Here is a 24335-nt window from a genome sequence, read left to right on the forward strand (position 1 = left end):
CTCTTCCCTCTAGCTGAGTGTTTGCATAGTAAGACAGCAATTACCCATTGATAAGTGATAGAGTGTGAGGACCTCTAAGGAGGAGGGTTTGGCTATCCAAGAAGTGCTTTCTGGAGATCACTGCAGAATAGGGAAATCTTTTAAGTCAAGGAGGGAATAAACTGTCATGAGGAATGAGGAAAGGGAAAGTGACTGGACATAGGCTGCAGTCCAAAGGGCCTGGGATGCCAGCCTGGGTTAGAACTTGATCTTGTAGGCCATGGAAAACCTAGGAGAGATGATCAGAACTGGGGGTGCTTATTACAGAGGAAGGACTGCAAAGGGACAAGTCAGACAGGTGAGATCATTCCAACAGTCCAGACCAGAGAACGAAACCTGGCTTGGCATGCAGTCAGCTTGGGCTGACCCCTGGGGCAGCTGAAACTCCTGGTCTAGGGTACAAAGGAGGCCCCATTTTTTTGTGGAGCAGATGGGCTCAAGTACATAGTGTGCTCAAGCACTGGCCCACGGGGAATGTTGGGGGGTGGGGGGGACTGGTCCGCTTGCTTCCTGTTCCCCAGGGCCAGAAACCGGCTCTACAAGGTGGGGGGTTGGGCCGTGTACTTTGGCCAATGTTTTGCTATGTACGCCAATCCCAGCTGGCAGGAGGTAGGCCTGGCCCTGGACCAGCAGGCGCTGCCACATGGCTGGTAACTCCCAGCATGCCCTGGCTAGGCAGGTGGCTGCGTCATAAGGACCCCTCCCCAGAAAGCAAGAACTGGGTGTGTTCCCATATGTTTGCATCAAACAGGGCAGCTGCCAGAAGTACAAACATAAAGAATTTATTGCGGGTGATTGGGATCAGTCTTCTTTCAGGCTCCCGAAGACAGTGGCTGGCACACTCTGCTGCTCCAGTGGCACCTCTAGGGAAGGAAAGGGGGAAGGTGAGACTCGGTTATTCTCAGGAGCAGGGCTCTGTGTGCTGGCCAGCCTCCATCCCTCCACCACTCACCATTGGGCTGTAGCTCTTCCTCCTCCTCCTCCTCCTCCTCCCCTATCTCAATCTCCTCAGGGTTGGCCTGCTGGGCCAGTTCAGCCAGCTCAGTGCGGGAGGCGTCGCTCCTGGGGAAAGGGGAAGCTGGCCATTAGCTCCTTGCCCCACCCTAAGGCTGACATTCCTGAGGGCTGGCCCCAGCTCACCCTCCCAGACTCCAGGTGCCCACCTGACAAAGAGGATCTTGCCCTGTGAGCGGGAGGGCTGGTCCCGCTCTGCCTCTGCTGCCAGCTGCTCGGCTCGATGCTCCAGCAGCTTCATGTCATCCATGCCACTCTGTCCAGGGGCGAGGTCAGACACTAGGGCCGAGGGGAGAGAGGGTAGTCAGTTCCCGGGAAGGAGCTCAGTACGGACTGATGGGGATCAGCAGTCATAGTCTGCAGGCTGGACTCACCGGTGCCTGTGGCGTTGCTGTATACCTTAAGCATCTGGGAGGCCATGAAGTTGACTTGGGTATTATACGTGGCCTGGACACTTCGCCGGATCCGAAGCATCTCCCGAATGGTGTCTTCGTTCCCATGGCGGATCTCAAAGTCCTTCCACGTCTGCCAGAATGTTCCTGTCGTCTGGGGGAATAAGCAAAGGGGAGATGGTTAGGGAGATCTCTTTACACCCCAGGATTCTTGTCCTGTCCCCATCCTCAGTTGAGCCTTGGGACCCATACCCGAGGATCACAGATCTGGGAGCAGAAACTATAGATGGCCCGGGCCCGGTCAATCTCCCCCAGTTTACATTCCATGTCTGCAAAACGAAGACACATTTCTCGCGCATGCTCATCCGACAGCACCTGAAATCCAGAGAAGAGATGGAGGCTGAAGGGGCTATTGAGATATGTGTTCCAACTCCACCCTGTGCCCCAAAGCTTCCCTTGCAAGGCAGATTACACTGAACACTGCATCCCTCAGTCACTCTCATGTCCTCCCATGAGCCCCCCAGGCCTTGGACCTCCTCCCCAAATGGCACATGGAAAGAACTTTGTTTCTTCCTGCCAAGGATGCCAGCTACAGGATGCCTTGTACAGCCTGAGCCCAACTCTGAACTGGGGGCTGACTTGAGCATAGACTAGACAAGGCCCAGTTAGCATGCCACTGACCAGTCTGGGTCCCACTGCTTTGATTGATTTCATCATTCCACCCCCACGTCTCGGAGGTGTGCACATCCCCTAAAGCCTGTGGTTAGAATGGATGGCCTGGGTCAATGTGTGGCTGCTGGGCCTGGGGACTGGGCAGGACCGGTGCCTGCAGACAAGACTAATCAGTCTGCAGGGCGAGCCCAGGGAAAAAGCAGCCTCATAGAATCCTAGGATTTGGACCTGATGGGTTCAGAGAGATGATGCAGTGCAAGCCTCTCATTCTGTAGATGGGGAAAGTAAGCAAGCAGAGAGAGGATGGAGGGACCCGAGGGAAAGGCCCCAGGGAAGGACACCAAGGACAGTGGACAAAGCACAGCCTAAGCTTTCTTTCTGCGGCTCCTCCACTCTCAGACTTTGCTGTCCCAGGGTCCATGCCCTAACCCCCCTGCCCGATCTGGCACCTCGATGGCTTTCTGGTAGATGCTGCGGGTGTGGGTGACACCGTAGATCTCAGCAGCACGTTTGATGTAGATGTTGAACATTTCATGTTGCTGGGAAGGCTCCACGGCACGGGTGGCACGCTCATACACAGCCATGGCATGGCGAGCCAGCCCCCACTCTTCCTCTAGCCGGGCATATAGCAGGTAGAGAGCTGGGGGTGGGGAATGAGACTGTCAAGGTTCAGAGTTGCTCAGAAAGCACTCATGCCACCCCCACCCTGAATCCCCCTCTTCCCACAAATCTACACTGGACTCCCCTCACATGGAGCCCCTCCCCCAGTCCCGAAGGCCTCTCTCACTTTTGGCATATTTGGGGGGGCAGCCATCCAGCGCTTGCTCGAACAAGTCCCGGGCCCGCTCCAGCTTGCGGCCTCCATAACGGGCGATAAACTTGGTCAGGTATGTGCTCCAGATGTCTGACACATTGGGCCACTTAAACAGTGAGATGCCCCGCTCATAGGCCTAGAAGGGAAGGGGAGACATGGAGCTTGCCCCCAGAACATGATGGCACACAGGACAGAAGCCAGTGGACTGAGCACCCTGGGCAAGGGTCATTTCCAGCTTTTCTTGTTCTTTGCTCACTCTACCCTGCCAGGCACTGAAGAAAGAGGTTCAGGGAGGAAAAGCTTGCCCTGGGTCACCAAAGCACTCAGGGTTAGCTAAGGGCCTGCATTCAAACCTGGGTTCTGGTGATACCAAATTCTGTGTTCACTATGCCTCAGCTTTCTCATCTGTAAAATGGGCACCGTAATCCTTCTCTCTCCTTCTCCTGCAATCTCAGGAGTCCATCTAGTCTAACCCACACCTGAATAAGGATGTCCCTTCTGTCACATCTGACTAAAGAACACCTTGCCTCTCCTCGAAGACCTGTGGGGAGGAAGATCTCTGAGGAAGTCCACTTTACACAGCTCTAATTGCTAAGGAATTTGTCTTTCTGTCAGACCTAAATCTGTCTCTTTGTAGCTCACCCCACTGCTCCTCATTCTGCCTCTGGGACCAAAGAGAACATGTCTAATCTGTTTTCCACATGACAGCCCTCACATGCAGATTGCTATCATGTTCCCTGAGGGACTCTCCAGGCTGGTGACACATCCCAAATTCTTTCCTCCACTTCCTTCATTGGGGTGTCTCCAGAGCCTAGAACTGTGTCCGTTCCATCAGCAGCACTGAACAAGTTGCTTCTTGAACTAAAGTGACTGTGGCATGACCAGGAGGTTCCTTCCCAACTCCCAGGTCCTCCTCCTCCTCCCTGGCGTCTTTCCTGTGAGGAAAGCCCTTCACAAACTGGCCTAGAAATGGGAGCTACCCACACCCACCCTGCGAACTTTCTGAGGGACCCAGGCCCACCTTGAAGCTCTCCTCAAAGTAGCTATGCTCCTCCAGGAACATGGCGTAATTGATGACAATCTGGGGGGTGGCAATGCGCAGGTCCAGAATCCGCTCGTACACAGCCTTGGTGGACTGCAGACAGGGATGAGATTGCAGTTAAGGGGTACATGGGATGGGGGGTACCATTTCTCCTCACTCAGCTCCAACCTGCTGTATGGTCCCCTCCTCTGCATTTCCTATTTGGGGGTACAGTACTCCCTGTGGGTGCCTCATCTCCCAAAGGGCAGGGACTGGCCAGGATTAATTTCACCTCCCCTGGGGCCCAGTACACAGTAGGTGCTTGAGCAATGATCTAACAGTCTAAGAGTCCACTGGTTGACAGCCCTGTGCTTGAACTGGGAGAGAGACCAGGCTGCAGGATGACACCATCCGTGCCCTTGCTGAGCGCAGTCTAGGTGGAGAAGGGCAGGGGGCTAAGGCGCTAACTGAGATGACCACAACACAGAACATTACATAGCTTCTGAATACTGGGGCTGGAAGCGTTTGTTCTAAGGTCTCTCATTCTGTGACCCTCATGTCCCTGACATGCTCCTCCAGTTCCACCATTGAAGGAGAACTGCTGCTTTGGGACAGCTGTTCTGCAGCTCTGAGCCTTTCTTGTTGATCCTGGTTCCACCTTTTGGGGGACAAGGGCCCCCGAAGGGTGCAAATGAGGTTTTCTGACACTCCCTGGGGGGCCCGGCTGGGGAGAAACCAGGGGCAGGGGAGCACTCACCTGGAAGGTGCCCAGACTTTCCTCAAGGTCAGCCAGCATAGACCACACCTTCAAGGACTTGTAGACCCGATTCTGCACAGGCTCAGATCCATCAAAGTACTCGGCCCGGCGGGCAGGCAAGGCAGTCGCCTTCTGCAGGGGACAAGAATACAAAATTGGCGTCACCATCTGCCTCTTGCACCCCTTTGGCAGCCCCTACAATGTGAGAGATCCTGCCCTCCCTGTCCCCAAGCCTTCATGAAGGCCCCCACACACCCGCAAAAGCCGCAGGGCCTGGTCATAGTTGTCATGTCTCAGCTCCATCTCACCGTATTCACACCACACGCTGGCCAAATCCTCAACCTGTTTGAAGTTCACTTTGGTTGCCTTCTCCAGGATGGTGCGGGCCTAAGTGGGCAAGAAGAGTCACCCAGAGGCTTCAGACTGGACCTAGGCCTCACCCCATGGCCTCCCCAGCCTTTCCCCTCCTTCCTCTCCTGGCTCACATCATCCAGCTGTCCATTATCCTCATAGAACTTGGCAAAGGCGACCCAGAGAGTGTGGGGTTTGCCTGTGGCCTTGAAAGGATCCACAGTCTGCACGGCCTCTGTGTATGTGTTGATGACCTGGAAGAGGCAGAAGGGAGATCTTGTAGCATGCCTGGGGAGGCAAGCTTGTGTGGGATGAGGAGGGACTGGCAGGGGAGAGACTCTGGGTTTGGAATGACCCTTTAGGGGGAAGGGCTGTGTTTTTGTGGGGGACAGGAAGGGGAGAGGAAAGGGAGAGGCTCTGGGTTGGGAAGGCTTGGGGGTGGGGTGGGCAGGTGGAAGGGTTTGTCTCACACCTCTCTGGGTCGACCTTGATGCAAAGCCACTCGCTTGTGCCACTCATGCACGTGGTGGGGGTTCTGGCGTAGCAGAACACTATTGAGGAGGAGGGGCCGGCGGCTGATGAGCTGCTCAAAGCGTGCCAAACGGAGCTCCAGGTCCACGTCATCTGAGGCAGAAGCAGCAACAGTTATGGACACATGGGAAAATGAAAAGACCTTCTGAGGTACCTCCACTCCAGACCACACGGCCTGGCCCCTCTGAGGTGTGGTTACCCGCGCCTGCCTCACCTTCTTCCTCTCTCCCTAGCTCTGAAGTTGTCTCCATCTTGGCCGCAATCATGCTCTCCTCAAACTGGGCATAGCTGTCAAAGACCTGGGTGAAGTCTCGTACGGTCATTACCGTCTGGATCGCCTCCTCGTACACATCGCGGGCCTGAGATGCAGAGAACCATTAGGAGCACTGCCCCCCACCTGGCCCTGGGCATCCTCTGCCCATCTTGGGCAGTGCCCAGTTTTGGGTCAGGGTGTGGGCAGTAAAGAGCCTTGGTTCTAACACTGACACATTTGTGACCCTGCGGAAGTCATCTTGTACATCTGCACAGTAGGGATGATGTTTGCCCTCTACACCTTCCAGGGCTTTTGTAAAGGACATGCTACATAAAACTTGAAAGTTAAATAAAAGTAATAATTGGAAAAATTAAATGTCAAAATGCAATTCAATCCAATCAGCATTTATTAACTACCTACTGTGCACAAGGCATAAAAGACTTAAAGGCAAAATGGAAACCAATTCCTGCCCTCAAAGAGCTAGCTAGCATTTTACTGGAGGAGGGAAATGCAGCATAGAAGCAGACAAGAGCCTACATGACCAGTGCAGGTGTAGGATGGGGCCAGGAAGGCCTTCCACTGAAAGGTGGTCCAGGAGCCCTGAGAGTAAACAGGTAGGAAGGGGGAGCACCAGGCAGGGGGGTACAGAGAGTTCTGGGTAAGGCAAGAAACAGAAAATGGGATGTCAAGGGTGGGCAATAGCACATTGGCCAGTCTGGCTGAACAAAGAACTGGGAATGAGATATGCCAGAGAGGGTAGGCCTAGAGTGGGCTATGAAGGCTTTAAATGCCAAGTTGGAGTTCGTAGTTTATCTTGGGGATAACAGGGAGCCATGAATGCTAGGGGCGCTACAGTGCACAGACCTCTAGGCCTGGCCTCAGGAAGACCTCAGGTCAAATTCCGCCTCAGATACTTCCTAGTTGAGTAACCCTAGTCAAATCATTTAAGCTATTTACCTATGTTTCCTTGTCTGTAAAATGGGGATAATAGCACCTACCTGCCAGGGTTGATGTGAAAATCAATGAGATAATATTGAGTGCTTAGTATAGTGCCTGGCACACAGTAAGCGCTTAACTAATGGTAGCTATTATTCTTATTATCAAAGGTTCCTCAGGAGAAGTGACGCGGTCAGACTTCTGCTTCAGGAGGGTGGTTCTGGCAAAGCCCGTGAGCTCTTGGTCTGGTAAGGCATGTGTACGCCCCCTTATGGGTCCCAGCCCAAGCCCAATCCTGGTACCTTTTCAAAATGTCCACTCCGGATGTAGTAGTCAGCCAGTGAGCACCAGAGCTTGCCGAGTTGGTCAGTGAAGCGGGTGAGGCCCCCTCGGATGATGGCGCCCACATTTAAGGACTGCACTTTGTCAGGATTTTGGGAGATCAGGTCACACAGTTCATGCCACAGCTGGAGAAAAAGATGGGGAGGGGCTCAGCTTCATGGCTCCTGCAGCTCCACTGGCCCCTGCTTGGAACTTGGGAGGGGTTTGTGTGCATGTGACCATGAGGTGATGTCAGTGTATGTGACTGTGCAGTAGGGTGTAATGACAAGACCACCAGATCTGGAATCACAGGAGAACCTGGATTCGAAGCCTGGCTCTGCTACTTATTACCTAGGTGATCACAGACAGCCTCTTCTCTTCTCTGGGCCTCAGTTTCCCCATCTGCAAAGTGAGGTGTTGAACCAGATGACTGGCTCTGGATCCTGGCAATCCCACGATCACATGTGACAGTGTGGCCGTGTAAGATGTGTGGGGAGGGTGAGGTTTGGGTCATCAGGGTGTCCTAGGAGGTCTGAAGGGGGGCTGAGGCTGGGGAGGACCAGAGTCTGACCTGGTAGTTGGACTTTCCTTCCTTGGAGACAAATCTTTCATCATTGACCACGGTTGCCAGGCGCTGAGCTGCCTCATCCAGCCTGTCGATGGAGCGCAGGTACTCAATGTACTCCTCTGCACTCTCGGGGCTCAGCTGGGAAACCCCCAACAAAGACAGTGGTCAGTGCTCCCCACCCCCCAGCCTCAAAATGCCCTTGCCCTTTCCCTTTCCAGTGCCCATTTCATCCCATGGAACCTGGTTTGGGGGTTGGGTGGCAAGGGGCAGGAAATCTTACAGTTGCATGATCTGCTGCCCACTCCCTTGGACCCTCTGCACAGCTCACCTTGAGGAAGCGGCGGTACACACGCACTGCAGTCTCAGGCAAAGGGTGGGAACGTACAAAGCGAAGATAGAGGGGCCAGATGCGAGAGTGCTGAGTGATGGGCAGAGCCCTCAGGGCACGGTCAAAGGTACGCCGGGTCCGAGTAATGCGGCCCTGCTCCATCAAGAACTGGCAGTAATCCAACCACAGCCGTGGCATCTGTAGCAAGGAGAAGGCAGAGGTCCCCTCATGCTCCCACATCTCCAGCCCTGGCCTGAGATTCCTTTTGCCCCCTGGCCCTCGTCACCAAAGGCTTACCTTGTGCATGAAGACCAAGGCCCGCTCGTGGCAGTTGTTGACATCCTCATAGGCAGGGTCAGTCACGCAGCGGCGCTTCACCTGGGCCCGGCGGGCTTTCAGGTAGTGGTACCATAGCTTGTAACTGGGTGACAGGAGAGGAAATATGCTTGTGTACACTGTCCCAGCCTTTTCCTTTTCTTTGCTCATGCTCCACTTTCCTGTACTGTGTTGCCCCATGGGGAAAGGAGAGGGAGGGGAGGTTGGAAAGTGGGAGGGACCCTCACCTCCCAGGCAGCTCCTTGAGGGCTCGCTCATACAGCAGATTGAGCACAGCCTGTGATGCACTCTGTTTGAACTCAATGTACCGAAACCAACACTTGACAGAGAAAGGGTTGCGAAGGATTTCCTCCTCATACTGCAAATCCTCTTCTTCCTAGGGAGACAAGAGGTCAGATCAGAGTTCCTCAAATAAGCCAGGCCTTCTCCTTCCCAAACCTAGCACTCTGAATCCCCTAAATCTCCACCTCCTCACCCTGATTCCCACCCCCAGAAGGCTGGTCTCTCTCTCACTGAGACAACTGTGCCACAGTGGAATGAGTCAGGAGACTCCAGGTAAAATCCCAGCTTTTATATTTCTTATGTGACCCTAGGCAAACCAGTTCAAGTTTCTGGGCCTCAGGGGATCAGATGATGTGTGTCTTCCTGTTTGAAAGCCCCACTTCAAGCACCCACTTGGTTTACTCACTAAATTCTTGTTTCCTCTCTAAGCAAGTACCCAGCTTGCAGGTCATTGGAAAAAGTGGCATATTTAGGTTTGATGACGGGAAAAACCTTCCAATAAGTGGGACTATCTCAAAGCAGAATGAGCTACCACTGGAGGTACTGGGTTTCTCCTTATCTGAAGCCCTTATCCAATGGCTAGGTGATTAAGCTTAATGGAGAAGGAATTCTTGTTCCAGTACAGGTTGGATTAGAAAGTCACTGAAGTCCCTTCCAAGTCTGAGACAGTTTGTGTCTTTCACTGGACAGATACTTCTATACGCATGCCTTGTTCTAGGATCTGTATGATAAAGCAATCTTTCAATTCTAAATCCTGCAACAGCTTATTCCCCCATATTACCTAGTCTCTGCATATGGCTCAGTGTCCCTTAGAAACACTCCCAACATCCTCTCTTTTCTCTCTATCCTCACTCATCATAGCAATAGCCTTCTCCTTGGCTCCCATCTCTCCACCTCCCACCATTCCATCAGACTTGTCAAGGGCTTGCATGCCAGTGCCAGCTCTGATGTAATCCAATTCACCCCATCTTTATTAAATACCTACTACAGCAGAGGACTTCATAGGGCTCTGACACCAGGTTCAAGTACTCACAGAATCTTAAGAGCTGGAGGGACTTCAAAGAACATCCAGTCCACACACTTATGATAATAGCTAACATTTATAGAGCACTTCCTATGGGCCAGGCACTGTGCTAAGTGCTCTAGATAATAAGGATGACAATAATAGGTAACATTCATACAGCACTTACTCTGAGCCAAGTACTGTGCTTAATGATCACAATAATAGGTAACATTCACAAAGCACTTACTATGTGCCAAGAACTTTATAATTATCATCCCTTTTGATCCCCACAACAATTAGGAAGTAGGTGCCATTATCACCCCCATTTTACAGATGAAGAAAGTGAGGCAAATAGCATTTAAGTAACTTGCCCAAAGTCACACAATTAGAAGTGTCTGAGGTTGGATTTGAACTCAGGTCTTTCTGACTTCACTCTCAGAGCTCTATCCCCAAAAGTGATCCTGCTGCCTCAGCTTGAAGATGTTCAATGATGAGACACCTCTAACTCTAAGTATGCTTTTTTCTAACATCAAACCTAGATCCACTTCTTTTAAATTTCCATCCACTGCTCTTAATTCTACCTCCTGCATCCAAGCAGGGGGAAAAACCTCTTTCTTTACAAGTTTTTCACATAGTAAGCAGGATATAACTTTGCCCCAGTCCTTGTGCAGCTTACAGTTTAAAAGAAAGGCATTAAGCTAGAAAACTACAATAGATAATGTTAGTGAGTAGGTGCAGCAGAAGGGGTACAAGGCTGGATGAGGTCTGACGGGGTGTCATTGGCTCAGGGAGAGGAGATTCAGGAAGGCTGCCTGGAGGAGGGGGCGCAAGCACCCGGCTTTAAAAGGAAGCCAGAAATTCAGAGGTGAAGAAAGGGACACAGCATCCCAGGAACCTGGGGCACACAGGCAGAAGAGCATGGCTCCTACTCCTATCGGCAGCCTCATTCTTCAAGAGGAGAATAATACGTTTGGAAAGGGGCTAGATTGTGGCAAGCCTGGCATGCCAAGCAAAGGAGTCTGAGCTCTACTGGGAAGTCGCAGATGCAAGATTCGGAGCAAATCTCAGCATCTGGTAAGAAATAAAGAGTATCACGGAGAGGGTCTTTGAGGGCATGATTCTTTTCTCTGCTCCGCTCAAGAACCTGCAATGGCTCCCTACGGCTCACTCTGGGTCTGCACCACGCCCTCGGCCGCCCCGCCCACTTAGTCTCTGACGAATAGCACAAGGAGAGGAGGAGCCTGGCTGATCCCAACCAGCGCAGCCTCCACTTCGCCCACTCCCAGGTTAGCGGGGGCTCTCTCTTGCGCCTGCGCAGTCTTCCAGGAGCTCGGAGTCGCGTCTGCGCACTCCTTGCCTCCATCGGGCCGGCGTCTCCCTATCGCAGGTTTCGGAGTCCGCCCGCTGTCCCGTGGAGCCCACTGCGTCTGTGCGCTCCTCCCGCTCGTACTCACGAAGAAGAGGTCGGGCCTCTCGGGCCGAGCCTTCAGCTTTGCCTCGGCTGCATCTGCGTCCCCGATCTCGGGCATCCCTGCGTCTTCTTCCGCTGCACTCACCAGCCCTTACGCTGTGGTCCCGCCTCCATCCGTCCTGGTACTGTTTCTCATTGGCCGGATGCAGCTCACTTCCGTGCTCTCCCTCAGAACAACTTCCGCCTGTTTAAGACTAGGGGAAGAGGCGGGACACCCTCTTCACGCTTCACTTCCGCTTTGAGCCGCTCCAGCCAATGGACTCCAGCGTCCAAGCTCGAGCTCTAGCCAATGAACGTACGTCTTGCTGCGGCGTCTAGTTTTGGGCGGATGTGGCTTCAGAGACTGGCGGAAGCAGCCGTCGGACCTAACAAGATGGGGGTGAAGCTGGAGGTTTTTCGGGTCAGTGCTGGGGCACGGGAGCGTGTGGGACAGTGCTTCTCGGGGCCCGGGTGGAGGGCAGATAGGGGTCTTTGGGGATGGAACCTAGGGGCTGAACAAGAATCCGCTGTTGACATTCCCTCCACACCCACATTACCTGACTGCCCCCTCATCTCCTGGTTAGGCAGCGTTACCTCAAGTGCAGCCTAAAGACGTCATTTCACGACCCTTCCGAGGCTCTTTATAGGGCTTTGCACGTGACAACCCTTCAAATACTTGAACCCAGCAGCCCTCTCCTCTCCCAAGTCTACTCCTGCCCTTCCCCAGCTTTCTCTTCTTCTGGCTAAACACTCCCACTTCCTTCACCCAGTCTTCAAGTGATAGGAACTCAGGAAGCTTCACCTTGAGGTCACCCTCCTCTGTCACTCCGTGATCTTAAGCTATGGTGCCTAGAACCAGGCAGACGACTCTAGATGAGATCTGATCGATGACGAGGATGATGAAGATGATGATGATGATGGTGATGATGATGATGATGATGGTGATGAGGATGAGGATGATGATGATGAGGAGGAGGAGGATGAGGATGATGATGATGATGGTGATGATGATGATGATGATGAGGATGAGGATGATGATGATGATGATGATGATGGTGATGATGATGTATTTACGTAGTGCTTTAACGTTTTGCAAAGTACATTACAAATATCTCTTTTTGTCCTTGCAAGGAAGGGAGCAAGCATCTATTAAGCGCCTGATATGTGCTGAGTGCTTTACAAATAGCATCTCATTTAATCGTCACAACAACCCTGGGATGCAGGTAGTTATTACCCTTTTTACAGATGAGGACACCGAGGCTTAGGTTAAGCGACTGGTCCAGGGCATAGTAAGTGTTTGAGGTGGGATTTGTACCCTAAGTCCACTCTAAGGACTGCACTAGGAGACAGTGGTCCTGTCACGTCCTTATTTTGGAAACTATGGGATAGAGATTGTACTAGAGCTGTGATTTCATAGGTATAGGAAGCTCCCAGGAGGAACTCCTAACAGTACTGGTCAGCATCTTCTCTTTAACCTGTAATCACAGAGAGTGGCCTTGCATAGACAGATTAAGTGATTTGCCCAGAGTCATTCAGCCATCGTGTGTGTGCCCGTGTGTGTTTTATAAATTGATTTATTTTTAAATTTTCTCTTCTCCTCCCCAAGCTGGCATGCAATCCCATATAGACTTTACATATACATTCTTATTAAACATATTTTCACATTAGTCATGTTGTATAAAAATATTGGTTGGTTGGTTGTTGTCCTGCGTTCTTGAAGAGGGCCAAAATGATATGATAAAGTGAAATTTCAGTGTGTCTGACTGTGGCTGATCAGACCAACACGAGCTTAGAGTGCTGTACTGCAGGTTGGGCACAAATAGTCCATGTGAATATTTGGGGTGGATACTCCAAATTTATGCATCTTACGTTTACTTAGTGCTGTCTCAATTCTGCTTTGCTCATACATACAGCACAGCACCCTTTCTGATGTGGGCATGCCATGCTGAGTGGTCCTGTTCCAGTGTCTCCTATGTTGCACGGTCAAATCCAAAGTTTTCAAGAGAGACCTTGAGAGTGTCCTTGTATCTCTTCTTCTGAATTAGACTGAAATAGAGGAACCATGAGAAAGAAAAAAACGAACGTAAACTAAACAAAAAAAGATCTGCATTCAGACTCCCTCTTTCTTTCTGTGGATGTGGATGGCATTTTCCATCGGAGTCTTTTGGAAGCCAGCATTTTTTAAAGCCTGAACTTGACCCAGCTCTTGCTTGCTCCAACACTGTCTGGCCACTGTTCCACACTGTCTCTTGCCTTATCTTTTTTAACTCTCTTAACATCTTCCCAAAATGGAATTAGTTTTTTTTGGATGGCCACATCTCACTGCTGATTTATTGAGTTCTCTAAAAACATCCAGTTTTTTTCTCAAACTTCCATTGTGAAGTTAATTTTTTTTTAACTCAAGTCTAAGACTTTACATTTGTCCATATTGAATTTCATTTTATTAGCCTTAACTCATTGTTCCTGCATGTCAAGATCTTTTTTGGATCCTGATCTTGCCATATAGTATGTTAACTGTTCTTATCTAGTTCCCAGTTCTGTGTTATCTACAGACTTGATGAGCATGCTATCTATTCCTTTGTCTAAGTATTTGGTTAAAAATGCTAAATAACCCACCTTGGGCCACTCAGGCCACTTCACTGGAGACCTTCTGTTTATTGACATTGAACTCCTAATGACTCGTCTTTTGAGTCTGATCTTTCATCTAGTTTTAAATCTACCTAATTGTATTATAGGGCAGCTAGATGGCACAGTGGATAAAGTGCTGGGCCTACAGTGAGGAAGACTCCTTGAACTGAGTTCAAATCTGGCCTCAAACATCCAGTAGCTGTGTGACCCTGGACAAGTGACTTCACCCCAGTTTGCCTCAGTTTCTTCATCTGTTAAATGAGCTGGAGAAGGAAATGGCAAACCACTCCGGTATCTTTGCCAAGAAAATTCCAAATGGGGCCATGAGGAGTTGGCCGTGACTGATCAACAACAAATTGTATCGTAGTCTAGTCCATGTTTTCCTCAAGAATGGAATAAGATACTTTACCAAATGCTTTGTGAAGATCCAAGTAAACTCTATCTACAATTTAAGCTATTAATCACTTTCAGAAAAGAAAAGAAAATTCGCCTGGCATGACCTGTCCTTGAAGCTGAACTGGCTCTTTTCAGTCACTGCTTCCTTGTCTGGATGGTTCCTAGCCATCCACTGTGGTATTTTAGAATTTCCCCAAGAACTGAAGTCAAGCTGAGTGGCTCATAATTGACAGGTTTTCTTCTCTTCTTTGATGAAGCTTTGAACTTGTTGGGGGGTGTTATAGAGGGGAATCTTGTTAAGGTGTGAGCTGAACTGAATTTGTTCTGAGGTCCCTGCTAGTTCCAGGATTCTTGATTTTGAATTGTCCAGTTTGCCTGGAAGGGAGTAAATGAGAGAAGTTTGTAAAGGCAGAATGACCCAAGATAGGAGAGGGTCTTTCTTGTCAAGCAAAGTAGTTTGAACTTTACTTGGTAGCCTGTAAGGAGTCACTGAAAATCTTTGAGTCAAATGACACGAGCAGATCTGTGTGGAAGGAAGATTATTCCAACAGTGTTGTGAAGGATAGCTTAGAGGCCAGGAAAGAAGGAAATCAGGAATTCAATTCAATTCTAGAAGCATTTACTGAGTACTTACTGAGTACATGCCACCAGGTGCTAGGATACAAAGACAAAAACAATTCAGTGCCTGCCTTCAAGGATTTTACAGCAGGGGGTGGGTGTGGGAGAAGGATAGATAAGGAAATACAGAATATATACAAAATAACAATGGGCAGCATTAACAATTGGAGGAAGCAGGAAAGTTCTCCTGGAGGTGGTGGTGCTTGAGCCCCACTGAAGGAAGATGGGGGTGCCAGGGTACAGAGGAGATGACACGGAGCCTGCTAGGTATGGGAGATGTGGAAAGAGGAGACAGAATTTCATTCGTGGGGAGCATCAAGTTGGCCAGTGTGGCAGGAGGGTAAAATGGGTGAGGGGAATAATGTAAAATGTTATAATATGGAAATTTGAAGGGAGAAGTGAGAGCCAGATTGGAGGGGGCTTTAAATGCCAAACAGAAGAGTTGGCATTTTATCCCAGAAGCAATAGGGAGCCACTCACGCTTCCCCAGCTTGGGGAGGTTCAGTGGTTCCCTGCTGATTCTGAAACAATGTAGAATAATGGATTAAGAGATAGGCAGACATGGATTCAAATCTAGCCTCAGTTACTAACTGTATGGCCTTGAAGGGCAAATGACTTCTCTGGGTCAGTGTCCTATGCTTTATGAATATGAAGCTGTATGGACTGTAGGAGAGGAGATTGGAGGCAAGGAGGCCAATTAGGAGGCTGTTGCAATAGTTCAATAGAAAGTAATGAAGGACTTCCTAGGGTGGTGGAAATGTGAGCAGAGAGAAAGGGATAATAAGAACAACAGTAACTGACAGTAATATAGGACCTACTATGTGCAAGGCACTTTTCAATTATTATCTCATTGTGTCCTCACAACAGTCCTGACAAGTAGGTGCTGCTATTATACCCATGTTACAGTTGAGGAAACTGAGGCTAAAAGAGATTACATGACTTGCTCAGGATCACACTGCCAGGAAGTGTTTGAGGCTGGATTTGAACTCAAGTCTTCCTGAATGCCGGTCTGGCACTGCTTTCTCTGCATCAGCTAGCTGCCTCAATGTAACTGTCAATAGGAACTGGTAACTGGATGAGAGAGGTGAATAGTTAAATGTAACCCACAAAGAAATTTATTTTGGATTGAGGTTACTTTGTATCCATCCTCTATGTTTCTTGTATATATCTCTTTGTACACCTTACATGACTTTAGAATGTAAGTTTCACGAGGGCAGGCGATTTTTCACTTCCTTTTTATTCCCAGTACTGAGCACGGTGCTAGCACGTAGCAGGTGTAAATACCATCAAGGCTTCTTGATTAGGTGGAAAAGGAAAACTCACAGTTAAAAAGTACCAAAGCCCAGATCCTAACTTTGTCACTTACCATCTTTCTGACCTTGGGCAAAAACAATTGACAAATTTCACGTTAGTGTTTGCAAACTGCTGTTGGGACACCTGCCCTGTGAGGTGAGGGGTTTGATTATTATTGTATTTGTTTTGAGGAAATTGAGGTGCTGACAGGCTTTGTGACTTGGCTACGATGACCCAGCTGGTAGGAAGTCACATAACCTTAATTTCCTCCTTTGTAAAATTCAGTTAATTTGCACCATTTACTTCATAGGGTTATTGTGAATGACGACTTGATTTGTTGTTGTTCGGTTGTTGCAGTGTCCAACTCTTTGTGACCCCACTTGGGGTTTTCTTGGCAGAGATGTTAGAGTGTTTGCCCTTTCCTTCTCCTGCTCATTTTACAGATGAGGAAACTGAGGCAAACAGGGTTAAGTGACTTGCTCAGGGTCACACAAACTAGTAAGTGTCTGAGACTGGATTTGAACTCTGAGCTTCCTGACTCCAGGCCTGGTGCTCTATCCACTGCACCACCTTGCTGCTCTTGGTAGATTTTAAAATACTGTAGAAGTATGAGCTTATTAAGGAAGATTGTTCTGGCAGTGGTACAGAGGTCTTTCTGGGGAGAATAAGAGTGATAAGAGCTGTTTGGTTATTGTAGTTGTTTAGGTGGGCCTGGGCAGGGGCCAGAAAGGGAGGGGGAAGATTCCAATTTTCTGGCATAGATGGAATCAACAGGACTTGGGATCTGATTGTATATTTGAGGTAAGTAAGAGGGAGGGTCAGAGAGAGCCGCCAGGTTATGGACTTGAGAAACTCAGCAAATAGCCAGGAGTGGCTAGTGCCCTTGAGAAATAGCGAAGTCCAAAAAAAAAAAGGCGGGGAGGGAAGATAGTAAGCCAAATTTTGGACATGTTGAGTTTGGTGTGCCGGCTGGACACGCAGGGGGAAAGGTCCTTAAGGTGGAAAGGTGAGTCTGGAGCTCAGAGGGAAGGTCAGAGCTAGAGTTGCAGATTTCCGGGTTATCTGCGTAGTGGAAGTAGTTGAAGTCTTGGAAGTGAATGAGATTGCTAAAGGAAAAAAGAAAGCCCAGGACAGATCCTTGGGTGAAACCACATGAAGAGGTTTTATAAAGTGAAGAAAGAGAAGAAAGTTGTCAAAGAGGCAGGAGAACCCAGAGGATGTAGAGCTGTCCCGGCCCCTCTGGGCCTCAGTTTTTCCATCTATAAAATAAAGAAGGTTGGACCAGATGGCCTCTCTCATGCTGGGTCCCTGTAATCTCTGGAGCAGCCAAGGCTTTGTAACCTGAGGGTCCTGGATAGAGTTCTGGGGGTTTGGTGAATTTGGGAAAAACCCAACATTTTTATTTTTGCTTTTTCCCCGCACTATTTTAATTTCCTGGGAGTGGAAAGGCAAAAACAATGTCCCTCCCTTCAGGAAAGTTTACTTTCTGGTGTGTGCGTGCGTTCTTGCGTGTGTGTGTGTGTGAATACAGCCTATACACAGATAATTAGAGAGGGAAAGAGCTCTGTCAGATTCAGGAAAGGCTACAGAGAGAGATGGTAGAGACTTGGAGGAACTCAGCATAGGTGTATTCCAAAGTGCTTTTTATTTCTCAAAATATATTTGTGCCTGAAGATGTATTTTTAAAAATCAACAAGAACAAGAAACTTCACAAGCATAGTGCAACATGGCTTTAAAAGGCTAAAGATAAATTTCAGTTGTACAAGCGGATTTCTAAAGTGAAAAATGGTAACTTAAGATTTTAATTTCCAAAATAGGAAAGTCCATGTTTCAATCTGAAATTCTCCAAAATGAGAATTGTTTTCTGTGCAGTTGTTCATTAACCCTGAGAAGTGACGTCTAAGCTGGCTGTGTGGTTCCTAGTTGGTGTTCTATGGGGGCAAGTCCAGGGCTCCTCAGGCTCCCCCTCTGTGGCTAATTACTGTTATCACTATCATTATTTTTATTTTAAAATTTCATTCTTGTTCAAATGACAGACTTGTGTAGGTGACTTTGAAGCAGTGAGGAGACGTGCCCTCCATTCTCTGTCTCTTTTTAGATGATGCTGTACCTTACCTTCCCAGTGGCCATGTTCTGGGTCTCCAACCAGGCTGAATATTTTGAGGAATACGTTGTCCAGCGCAAGGTATACCAGGGGGGTCTCACTGTGGGAGAACATACCCCACTCTCCACGTTCTGTGACGTCAAACGCCAGGCTTGCTGTGTCTCCCCACATGGTGGTTGTACTTAGTGGGGCATTGAGGTCCCCTTGGACTGGGAGTCAGGAGCTTGACTTTTCTTGCTAGCTCTGCTGTTTTTACTGTATAGCCTTCCCACTCTGGCCATTTCTACAATGAGAGGGCTGAGGTCCCTTCCAGCTGTGATATTCAGTGCCAATCACACCCTCCACCATGTTTATCTAAGAAGCAGTGAGGAGGCAAGATATCCTGTGTGACCCAGAGCTCCCCTTGGGAGGGTCGGGGATCCTGAGAGGGCCCTTTGCCTAGAAGGACACTGTTTTTCCTTTCTCTCCTGGCCCTGCCAGGGTAGGGGTGGGGTATGCTATGTTTGGTCCTGGTCCTCTCCCACTTCTCCAGCAATTTCTTCTCTTTCTGCAGCGGGAGATCTTCCCTCCGGAGCGAGAAGACCAGGTGAAGCCTTGACTCTCCCCCATCATACGTGGAGGGAGGAATGGTTAGGTTGAGATGGCAGTCTGTCTAGGTCTGTCTCTGCCCTCACTCAGGGTTGGTGAAAGCCTAGTTTTAGGTAAGAACTCCTGGGCTCAGCCTCCTACTGTGGGCTCAGAAACAGCTGGAATACCCTCAGGAAGGAATAGGTGAGAGACAGGTTCTAAATGGAAGAGGCCATAGCCTAGGAAGGAGCACCTAGCCTGGTTGAGGCCCACGGAGGTTGGAGGGGATTGGCTGGGGGTTCTAGTCTTCTCTCATGTCTGCCTCACTCTTCCCTTCCCCTTTTCCCCCCCAAAAATATTCCACAGTGGAGTGGGGCTGGGTTCTAGGGATTATGGTCCAGGGCCTGGGCTATAACTATGCATTCTCTTCTGAAATTGCCCAACCCATGTTAGCGTCGAGAGCTGGAAGACTTCAAGGAGCGAATGCGGAAGCAGCGTGAGGAGAGGCTACTCCGGACTGCGCAGCAGTGACCTGGGATTTATCTGTCTCTCTCCCAAAAGCCTGACTCTGCACAGCAGGGGTATAGGGTTGGGAGGTGGGACTCTTGTAGCGGGCCTCCTTCCCTCCCTCCTCTCTGATGAGGAACTCTGGAGGCCACATATCCCCTTCTCAGTCCCTGTCTCCCCCATAGACCTGGAAAAGCTTAAGGCCTCGAGATCTCCAAAGAGAGTTGAGAGAAAGCCTTTTATCTTCCATCCCAATTCTTGAATCTAATGACAATAACAACTCAGTATGACTCCTGCTCAGTTTATGTGAAAGCCTTTTATTTGATGATGTGGGACTGATGGGATGTGGAAGCCAAGTCAGGCCCTAGCCTTCAGGGGCCAGTGGTTTGGGGATGGGGGCTGCTGTTCCTTCGGAAGCTGAGAGCAGAGGGGTCTTGAGGAACCAATAGGGGGTGGTGGCTGCGATTGCCAGCTCCTTGCTCCACCCCATCCTGTAGGGACAAGGAGAAGGCACAGTGTAAGAGGTGCCCTTCTGAGAAGCAGAGACATGGCTGATCTGGCAGGGGCCATAAAGAGTCTAGCCCCCTTCTTGACTCCTGCAGAGAGGGGAGGGCTTGCCCACAGTTACATATTCTCTGCTCTGCCATTCTTCTGCCTCCCAGGGCCACTTCCCTTCAGGTCTAGCCTCAGTAAAGGGTGCATGATTGAGAAAGGCAGTGAAGCCTCTTCCTTACCCCTCTGGGTCTTCTGAACCTCAGAGCCCCCAGAAGAGCCATCAAGGTTATCTTGGCGTGAAGGAAGTTAATTGATGGCCTCAGGGTGTGGGGACCGAAGTGGAGGCTAATGAATGGGGGTCAAGGGAAATGGCCAGGATGGCTGGTTTCTGTTCCCAGAGAGTCTCACTTCCCCTTCTGTGGGACTGGGATGCCCAGGGTTAAGAGTGGGGAGACCAGGGATGAACAAGAGGTGGAGGAGAGGAAGTGGAGCCTTCTCCCCAAACCAAACCAAGACCTTTCCCATTCTTTCTTCCCAGAGTTCAGGGGCTGAACTGCTGAGTATGTTTAGAACCCGGGCAATCTGCTAACCAGCTTTCCCCTCCCAGTCTCCCTCATGGGGTGGCCCTGTACCTTAGGGGCCACGGACTGGAAGCCAGGCAGGTAGTTGATGCTGACACGCTGGTCATCCATACGATGTCCCTGGGTGTGGGCCACCATGTCCATCAGGTTATCCATCTCTGGAGGAGCAATGGGGCTAGGGCTAGGGCTGCGGCTGCTCTCTGGGGGAAGAGGACAAAATGGGGCAGTATAGAGACTTTGGAGTCATGTTTGAGCGCTCTGCAAGAGCGGACCAGCTGTGAGAGCTCCAGCTGTCAGGGAGTCTGGGAAGGCCGATGAAGACCAAAAGCCTACTGAGGTGCTTAGAGCACCCCAGTCCTGCAGGAAACAAACCTGGAGCCTTGGGAAGACACACAAGAACCTTATTCTAATTAGAAGAGGGCCCCCTGGACCCACAGTTACACAAATGCACACTCCTAGGAATGAACACAGATACATTTGCCCTCATCCAAGTTCATGTGATACAGACATCCACCCTTCTGGATACTCACTGTTGGGAGGCCCCTGGCCTGGTTCAGTCTGCAGGGGGCAGCGCTGCTCCTCCATCCGAGCACCCTGGACGTGGGTTAGCAGGTTGAAGAATCCATCCTCCTCTGGAGTCCCTGCCTGAGGCAATGAGGACTGGGGTTAGCCCTGGCACCGGCATCCTCCAATCCTGAGGGCCTTCTCTCCACTAGGGATCTTAGTGGTCACTGGGCTCAACCCCCTCAGTTTTCAGGTGAGGAAACTCAGGCACAGAGAGGATCCATGATATCCAAAGTCCCAGTAGTGTGAGTCAGGATGTGACCCTAGGTCTCCCTGATTCTTCCAGGCTATTTTTATTCCATCACCTGCCAAACCTCTTGACTTCTGACATTACTGGGCTCAAATGGGGAAATGGAGCTGAGACTTCTTATACCCCTCCCCCCCACATTAGACCAGAAGAGTCTCTGTTGCTTCTCTTTCTCTCCCCTCCCCAGCTTTTCTTACTTTCCCTGCTGCCCTCCATCCGAAATGATGAGGGTCTCAGGCCACCTCCTTGCCTTGGCCCCCAGCCCCTTTCTCTATTCCACGTTCTGGGCCCTTGCTCTCCATTCCTTTCCCAAGTCTGTTTCTAATTCTCTTCCAGGTCTGTGAGGGAGGGCAGGGATAACCTTTTTGCCTTCACCTCCATAAACGAGAAAGAAAATGCTTTTTTTCCTCTGCTACCCTAGTGATGGTAGGTGACCCTCTGCCTCCCTGCCCGTCTTACCATGCTCTGAAGCCGCACTGCCTGCTCTCTGGCATGGGAATCTGGTGTGTGTGATATAAATGGCCTGCCATCCTGCACTGTCCCCACTCCTACCTCTGCCCCTAGGGACCCCCAAATCAGGATAGTTCTGGCTACAGCCATGTGGCTGCAGCTGGCTCTGGGGAGAGGCATCTGTTTAGTGCTAACTTCAGTGGCCTAGATCAGAGGCTGAAGGAGGTATTTGGGAACAAGTTACTCCCTTGTGAAAGTCAAACTCTACTCCCTCCCCTAGCTCCTGGATTGCTTCTGCACCTCCCTCCCCCCATGACTCTGTGGCCCTTTCACCTTAACTAGGGCCTTGCATCCAGGTATCTCTTTGTATCCTCTTCCCTCCCCCTCTAACTGGAAACTGGGTCATTGGCCTCCTTTTTGGCTCTAAGCCTTTGGAGACACTGGCCTTGTTAATGAGATACTGGCTAATTAGAGTGTTGGTACAATCGGGAGATCTGAGACCTGACAGGACTTGGGAGATCACAAGGGAGCACCCAGGTGGGGTGGGAGAATTAGATTGCTGCTCTGGTGTCTTCGACTCCTAGGTTACGAATCCCCCAGACCCTCCTGACCAGACCCTTACCTCACTGAGAGGACTTGAATCTGCTTCTTTTTCCTCTTTCCCCTCCAACTCAGCCATCAGACTGGATCCCTAGGTGATACCCTATTAGACCCCTTGCTCTCTGTATTGTGTTCCCTCTTCTGCCCCCAGACCCACCACAGATGTGTGATTCCAGCTCCCACTGTTGCTCTTGGCATCTGGAGTAGGACTTTTAAAGGGTGAGGGAACACCCACGATCCTCCACCAAGCCCCAAATCCTAGATTCCATCTGGGAGTCCCCCCCACTCCATCTGCTCCCACCCAGACTAAGCCCCATAAAGATCATCCAGATAATTGTTTTTGTGGAACTACACTGGGTGCTGGGTGGGGGTGGGGTACTCAGGCCTCCTCCCTCTCCCCCAACTTCATCTCACTCCCAGGGTTCTGGCCCTCCCTCCATCACAATACATGATTTCTACATTCTTGACCTGTAGCCCTCCTCCCAAACTCACCTGTGCCATGCACACCCAGAGTCATAGGATCCGTACCCTTCCCCCTGTCCCAACAGCTCTCACCTGTGCCAGCTGGGTCTGGGAGCAGGCATACTGAAGGTTCAAGGTAGGGTCTCTCAGAAAACTGGGGGGCAGGGCTCCATAGGGAGAGGCCAATCGGGAGAGAGCACTGAGAAGGTGGAGCCCACGGAGCCCACGATCTCGTGGTCGACGTTCATAACTGCTCCTCACTTCACCAGAGGCCTCCCCAGCCCCAGCTTTCCTAACTGGTGCCTGGGAATGCATCCTTTCTGAATAGCTAGGGATCAGAACCCTTTCACAAAGAGTGTTTTTTGTTATGTTAGGACCTTTGAGAGTCAAGGCATCCTCCCTTGCTTCGTGGCTCCCCACACACTACCCCAAACACTGTCTCCTTTCTCTTCTGTCCACCTGTCCCAAGAAGTGGATGGGCCTGTCTGGTCAGACTGGTGTTGGTTGGCTTAGTCAGTCTCCTTGGTTATGTTTCTGTAGGGAATGGGATCATTCTCCTCCCTGGAGGAGTCTTTACCTCCTTATATACCCACAAGGGCCTTATTACCAACTCTGCATAGCCTTCAGGGTCTGGCTTTGGGGTGGTTACCACAGCGACACTCTCCATCCAGGGCCAGATCTGGCTGGGGGAGCAGGAACCCTCATCTCCCCAAATTCTTCCAGTCCCCCAAGCTTTTCCAGTTCCTCAAACTGAAGTCTTCAAAATCTCATTCTCTGAATTCTCTCATTCAGAACTGGAGTGGGGGTGGGGAGGGAGGTCCTGCATCAGATCCCTCCATAGCAAAAGTGGTTCATGAATGTTGTCTTAGAGTATTGGAGGTCATGTTATGGGAGAGCAGTATGTCTTGACCCCTTCATTGTCTGCATTATTTTTTGGCACAGTTTCCTGGGGATGGAGAAGCATGATCCATAATCGTAAGATTCTCCCCACCCCAAATACACACACACTCTTCCCAGGTGACGAATTCCTTTATCTCTCTTCATTCTGGTGATACCATGGCAGGTGCCTGGAGTTCTGACCACACTGATCCCTTCTCAGGATAGAGGAGGTTCTGGGGCCCCCACTGTAAGGAAATTAGAATGTGTGACTGTTTCTGTATGTGTGTCATAAGCTAGGAGAGAGCTAGGAAGGTCAAAACTAGGAGGGAACTGAGTATCTAGTTCAACCCCCTCATTTTATGGAGGAGGAAACAGCCTCAGAGAGTGGCAAGGGGCTTATCTGTGTGCATAATACATGTATCTTTTGCCTATGTAAGCATTCACTAGTGAATGTAGAACTGTGCCACTGTGTCTGTCCTTGAGCCATTCTGGGCTCAAGAGGCAGAGAACTGATGAAGCATGCTAGCTACTTCCTAAAGGAGAGATGATCCACTCAGGGAGGCAGAATGAGAATTTCTTTTGGACTTGGCAAGCGCAGGAATTTGTTTTGTGTATTTGTTACAAGGGCTTTGTTTTGTTTTGTTTTTCCCCAGTGGAAAAGTGGTGGTGGAGGGAGAAGAAATGAGTTTGTTAAGTGAAAAAAAAAATTTTTTAAAGGAGACAGTGCTGTATAATGGTTATAGTATTGGAGCTGGAGTCAGCTAGGTGTGCTTTCCACCCTCCGCACACACCTGCTGTACGACCCTGGGCTAGTCACTCACTGTCTTTAAACCAATAGGAGGTTTGGGGCTGTTTGAGCACTGGCAATACGGAGTT

At 50.1% G+C, this 24335-nt stretch overlaps 3 protein-coding genes across 6 annotated transcripts; 1 reads left to right on the forward strand and 2 right to left on the reverse strand.

Annotated features, from left to right (window-relative positions):
- Window positions 1–805: 805 nt before the first annotated feature.
- Window positions 806–11174, reverse strand: XAB2 (XPA binding protein 2). Its single transcript, XM_072600867.1, has 19 exons — window positions 11073–11174; window positions 8561–8709; window positions 8295–8418; window positions 7998–8195; window positions 7673–7807; window positions 7083–7247; window positions 5806–5950; window positions 5533–5684; window positions 5195–5314; window positions 4965–5096; window positions 4710–4841; window positions 3953–4066; window positions 2905–3067; window positions 2567–2757; window positions 1698–1820; window positions 1428–1599; window positions 1203–1332; window positions 992–1101; window positions 806–902 (listed from the first exon to the last, which is right to left on the reverse strand). The coding sequence occupies exons 1-19, from the start codon at window positions 11145–11147 to the stop codon at window positions 841–843; spliced, it is 2592 nt and encodes an 863-aa protein (XP_072456968.1). The 5' UTR covers window positions 11148–11174; the 3' UTR covers window positions 806–840.
- A 55-nt stretch (window positions 11175–11229) lies between these two features.
- Window positions 11230–19481, forward strand: PET100 (PET100 cytochrome c oxidase chaperone). Its single transcript, XM_072600880.1, has 4 exons — window positions 11230–11489; window positions 18102–18188; window positions 18661–18693; window positions 19128–19481. The coding sequence occupies exons 1-4, from the start codon at window positions 11379–11381 to the stop codon at window positions 19203–19205; spliced, it is 309 nt and encodes a 102-aa protein (XP_072456981.1). The 5' UTR covers window positions 11230–11378; the 3' UTR covers window positions 19206–19481.
- PCP2 (Purkinje cell protein 2) lies at window positions 19479–24160 on the reverse strand. Of its 4 annotated transcripts, none has more exons than XM_072600876.1 (4): window positions 22674–24160; window positions 20788–20902; window positions 20309–20457; window positions 19479–19672 (listed from the first exon to the last, which is right to left on the reverse strand). In XM_072600876.1, the coding sequence occupies exons 1-4, from the start codon at window positions 22893–22895 to the stop codon at window positions 19553–19555; spliced, it is 606 nt and encodes a 201-aa protein (XP_072456977.1). In that variant the 5' UTR covers window positions 22896–24160; the 3' UTR covers window positions 19479–19552. The 4 variants fall into 4 exon arrangements, with proteins under 4 accessions (XP_072456977.1, XP_072456980.1, XP_072456979.1 ...); XM_072600879.1 differs by having other exon boundaries at window positions 22611–22718; XM_072600878.1 differs by lacking the exon at window positions 22674–24160 and adding an exon at window positions 22141–22295.
- Window positions 24161–24335: the final 175 nt, after the last annotated feature.

The sequence above is a fragment of the Notamacropus eugenii genome, chromosome 4 (assembly GCF_028372415.1).
Source record: "Notamacropus eugenii isolate mMacEug1 chromosome 4, mMacEug1.pri_v2, whole genome shotgun sequence".
NCBI classification, from domain to species: domain Eukaryota; kingdom Metazoa; phylum Chordata; class Mammalia; order Diprotodontia; family Macropodidae; genus Notamacropus; species Notamacropus eugenii.

What these genes read in the sequence shown, in the direction of transcription:
- XAB2 (XM_072600867.1), bottom strand. Translation starts at nt 11,147, where the DNA reads ATGCCCGAGATCGGGGACGCAGATGCAGCCGAGGCAAAGCTGAAGGCT. An exon ending in GGAGTGGACATTTTGAAAAG is followed by an intron (nt 5,951 to 7,082) that starts GTACCAGGATTG and finishes TCTGCATCTCAG; the next exon opens with GCCCGCGATGTGTACGAGGA. An exon ending in ATAATGGACAGCTGGATGAT is followed by an intron (nt 5,097 to 5,194) that starts GTGAGCCAGGAG and finishes TTGCCCACTTAG; the next exon opens with GCCCGCACCATCCTGGAGAA.
- PET100 (XM_072600880.1), top strand. Translation starts at nt 11,379, where the DNA reads ATGAACGTACGTCTTGCTGCGGCGTCTAGTTTTGGGCGGATGTGGCTT. An exon ending in AATACGTTGTCCAGCGCAAG is followed by an intron (nt 18,189 to 18,660) that starts GTATACCAGGGG and finishes CTCTTTCTGCAG; the next exon opens with CGGGAGATCTTCCCTCCGGA. An exon ending in CTCCGGAGCGAGAAGACCAG is followed by an intron (nt 18,694 to 19,127) that starts GTGAAGCCTTGA and finishes AACCCATGTTAG; the next exon opens with CGTCGAGAGCTGGAAGACTT.
- PCP2 (XM_072600876.1), bottom strand. Translation starts at nt 22,895, where the DNA reads ATGCATTCCCAGGCACCAGTTAGGAAAGCTGGGGCTGGGGAGGCCTCT. An exon ending in CCCAGACCCAGCTGGCACAG is followed by an intron (nt 20,903 to 22,673) that starts GTGAGAGCTGTT and finishes TCATTGCCTCAG; the next exon opens with GCAGGGACTCCAGAGGAGGA. An exon ending in AGGCCAGGGGCCTCCCAACA is followed by an intron (nt 20,458 to 20,787) that starts GTGAGTATCCAG and finishes CTCTTCCCCCAG; the next exon opens with AGAGCAGCCGCAGCCCTAGC.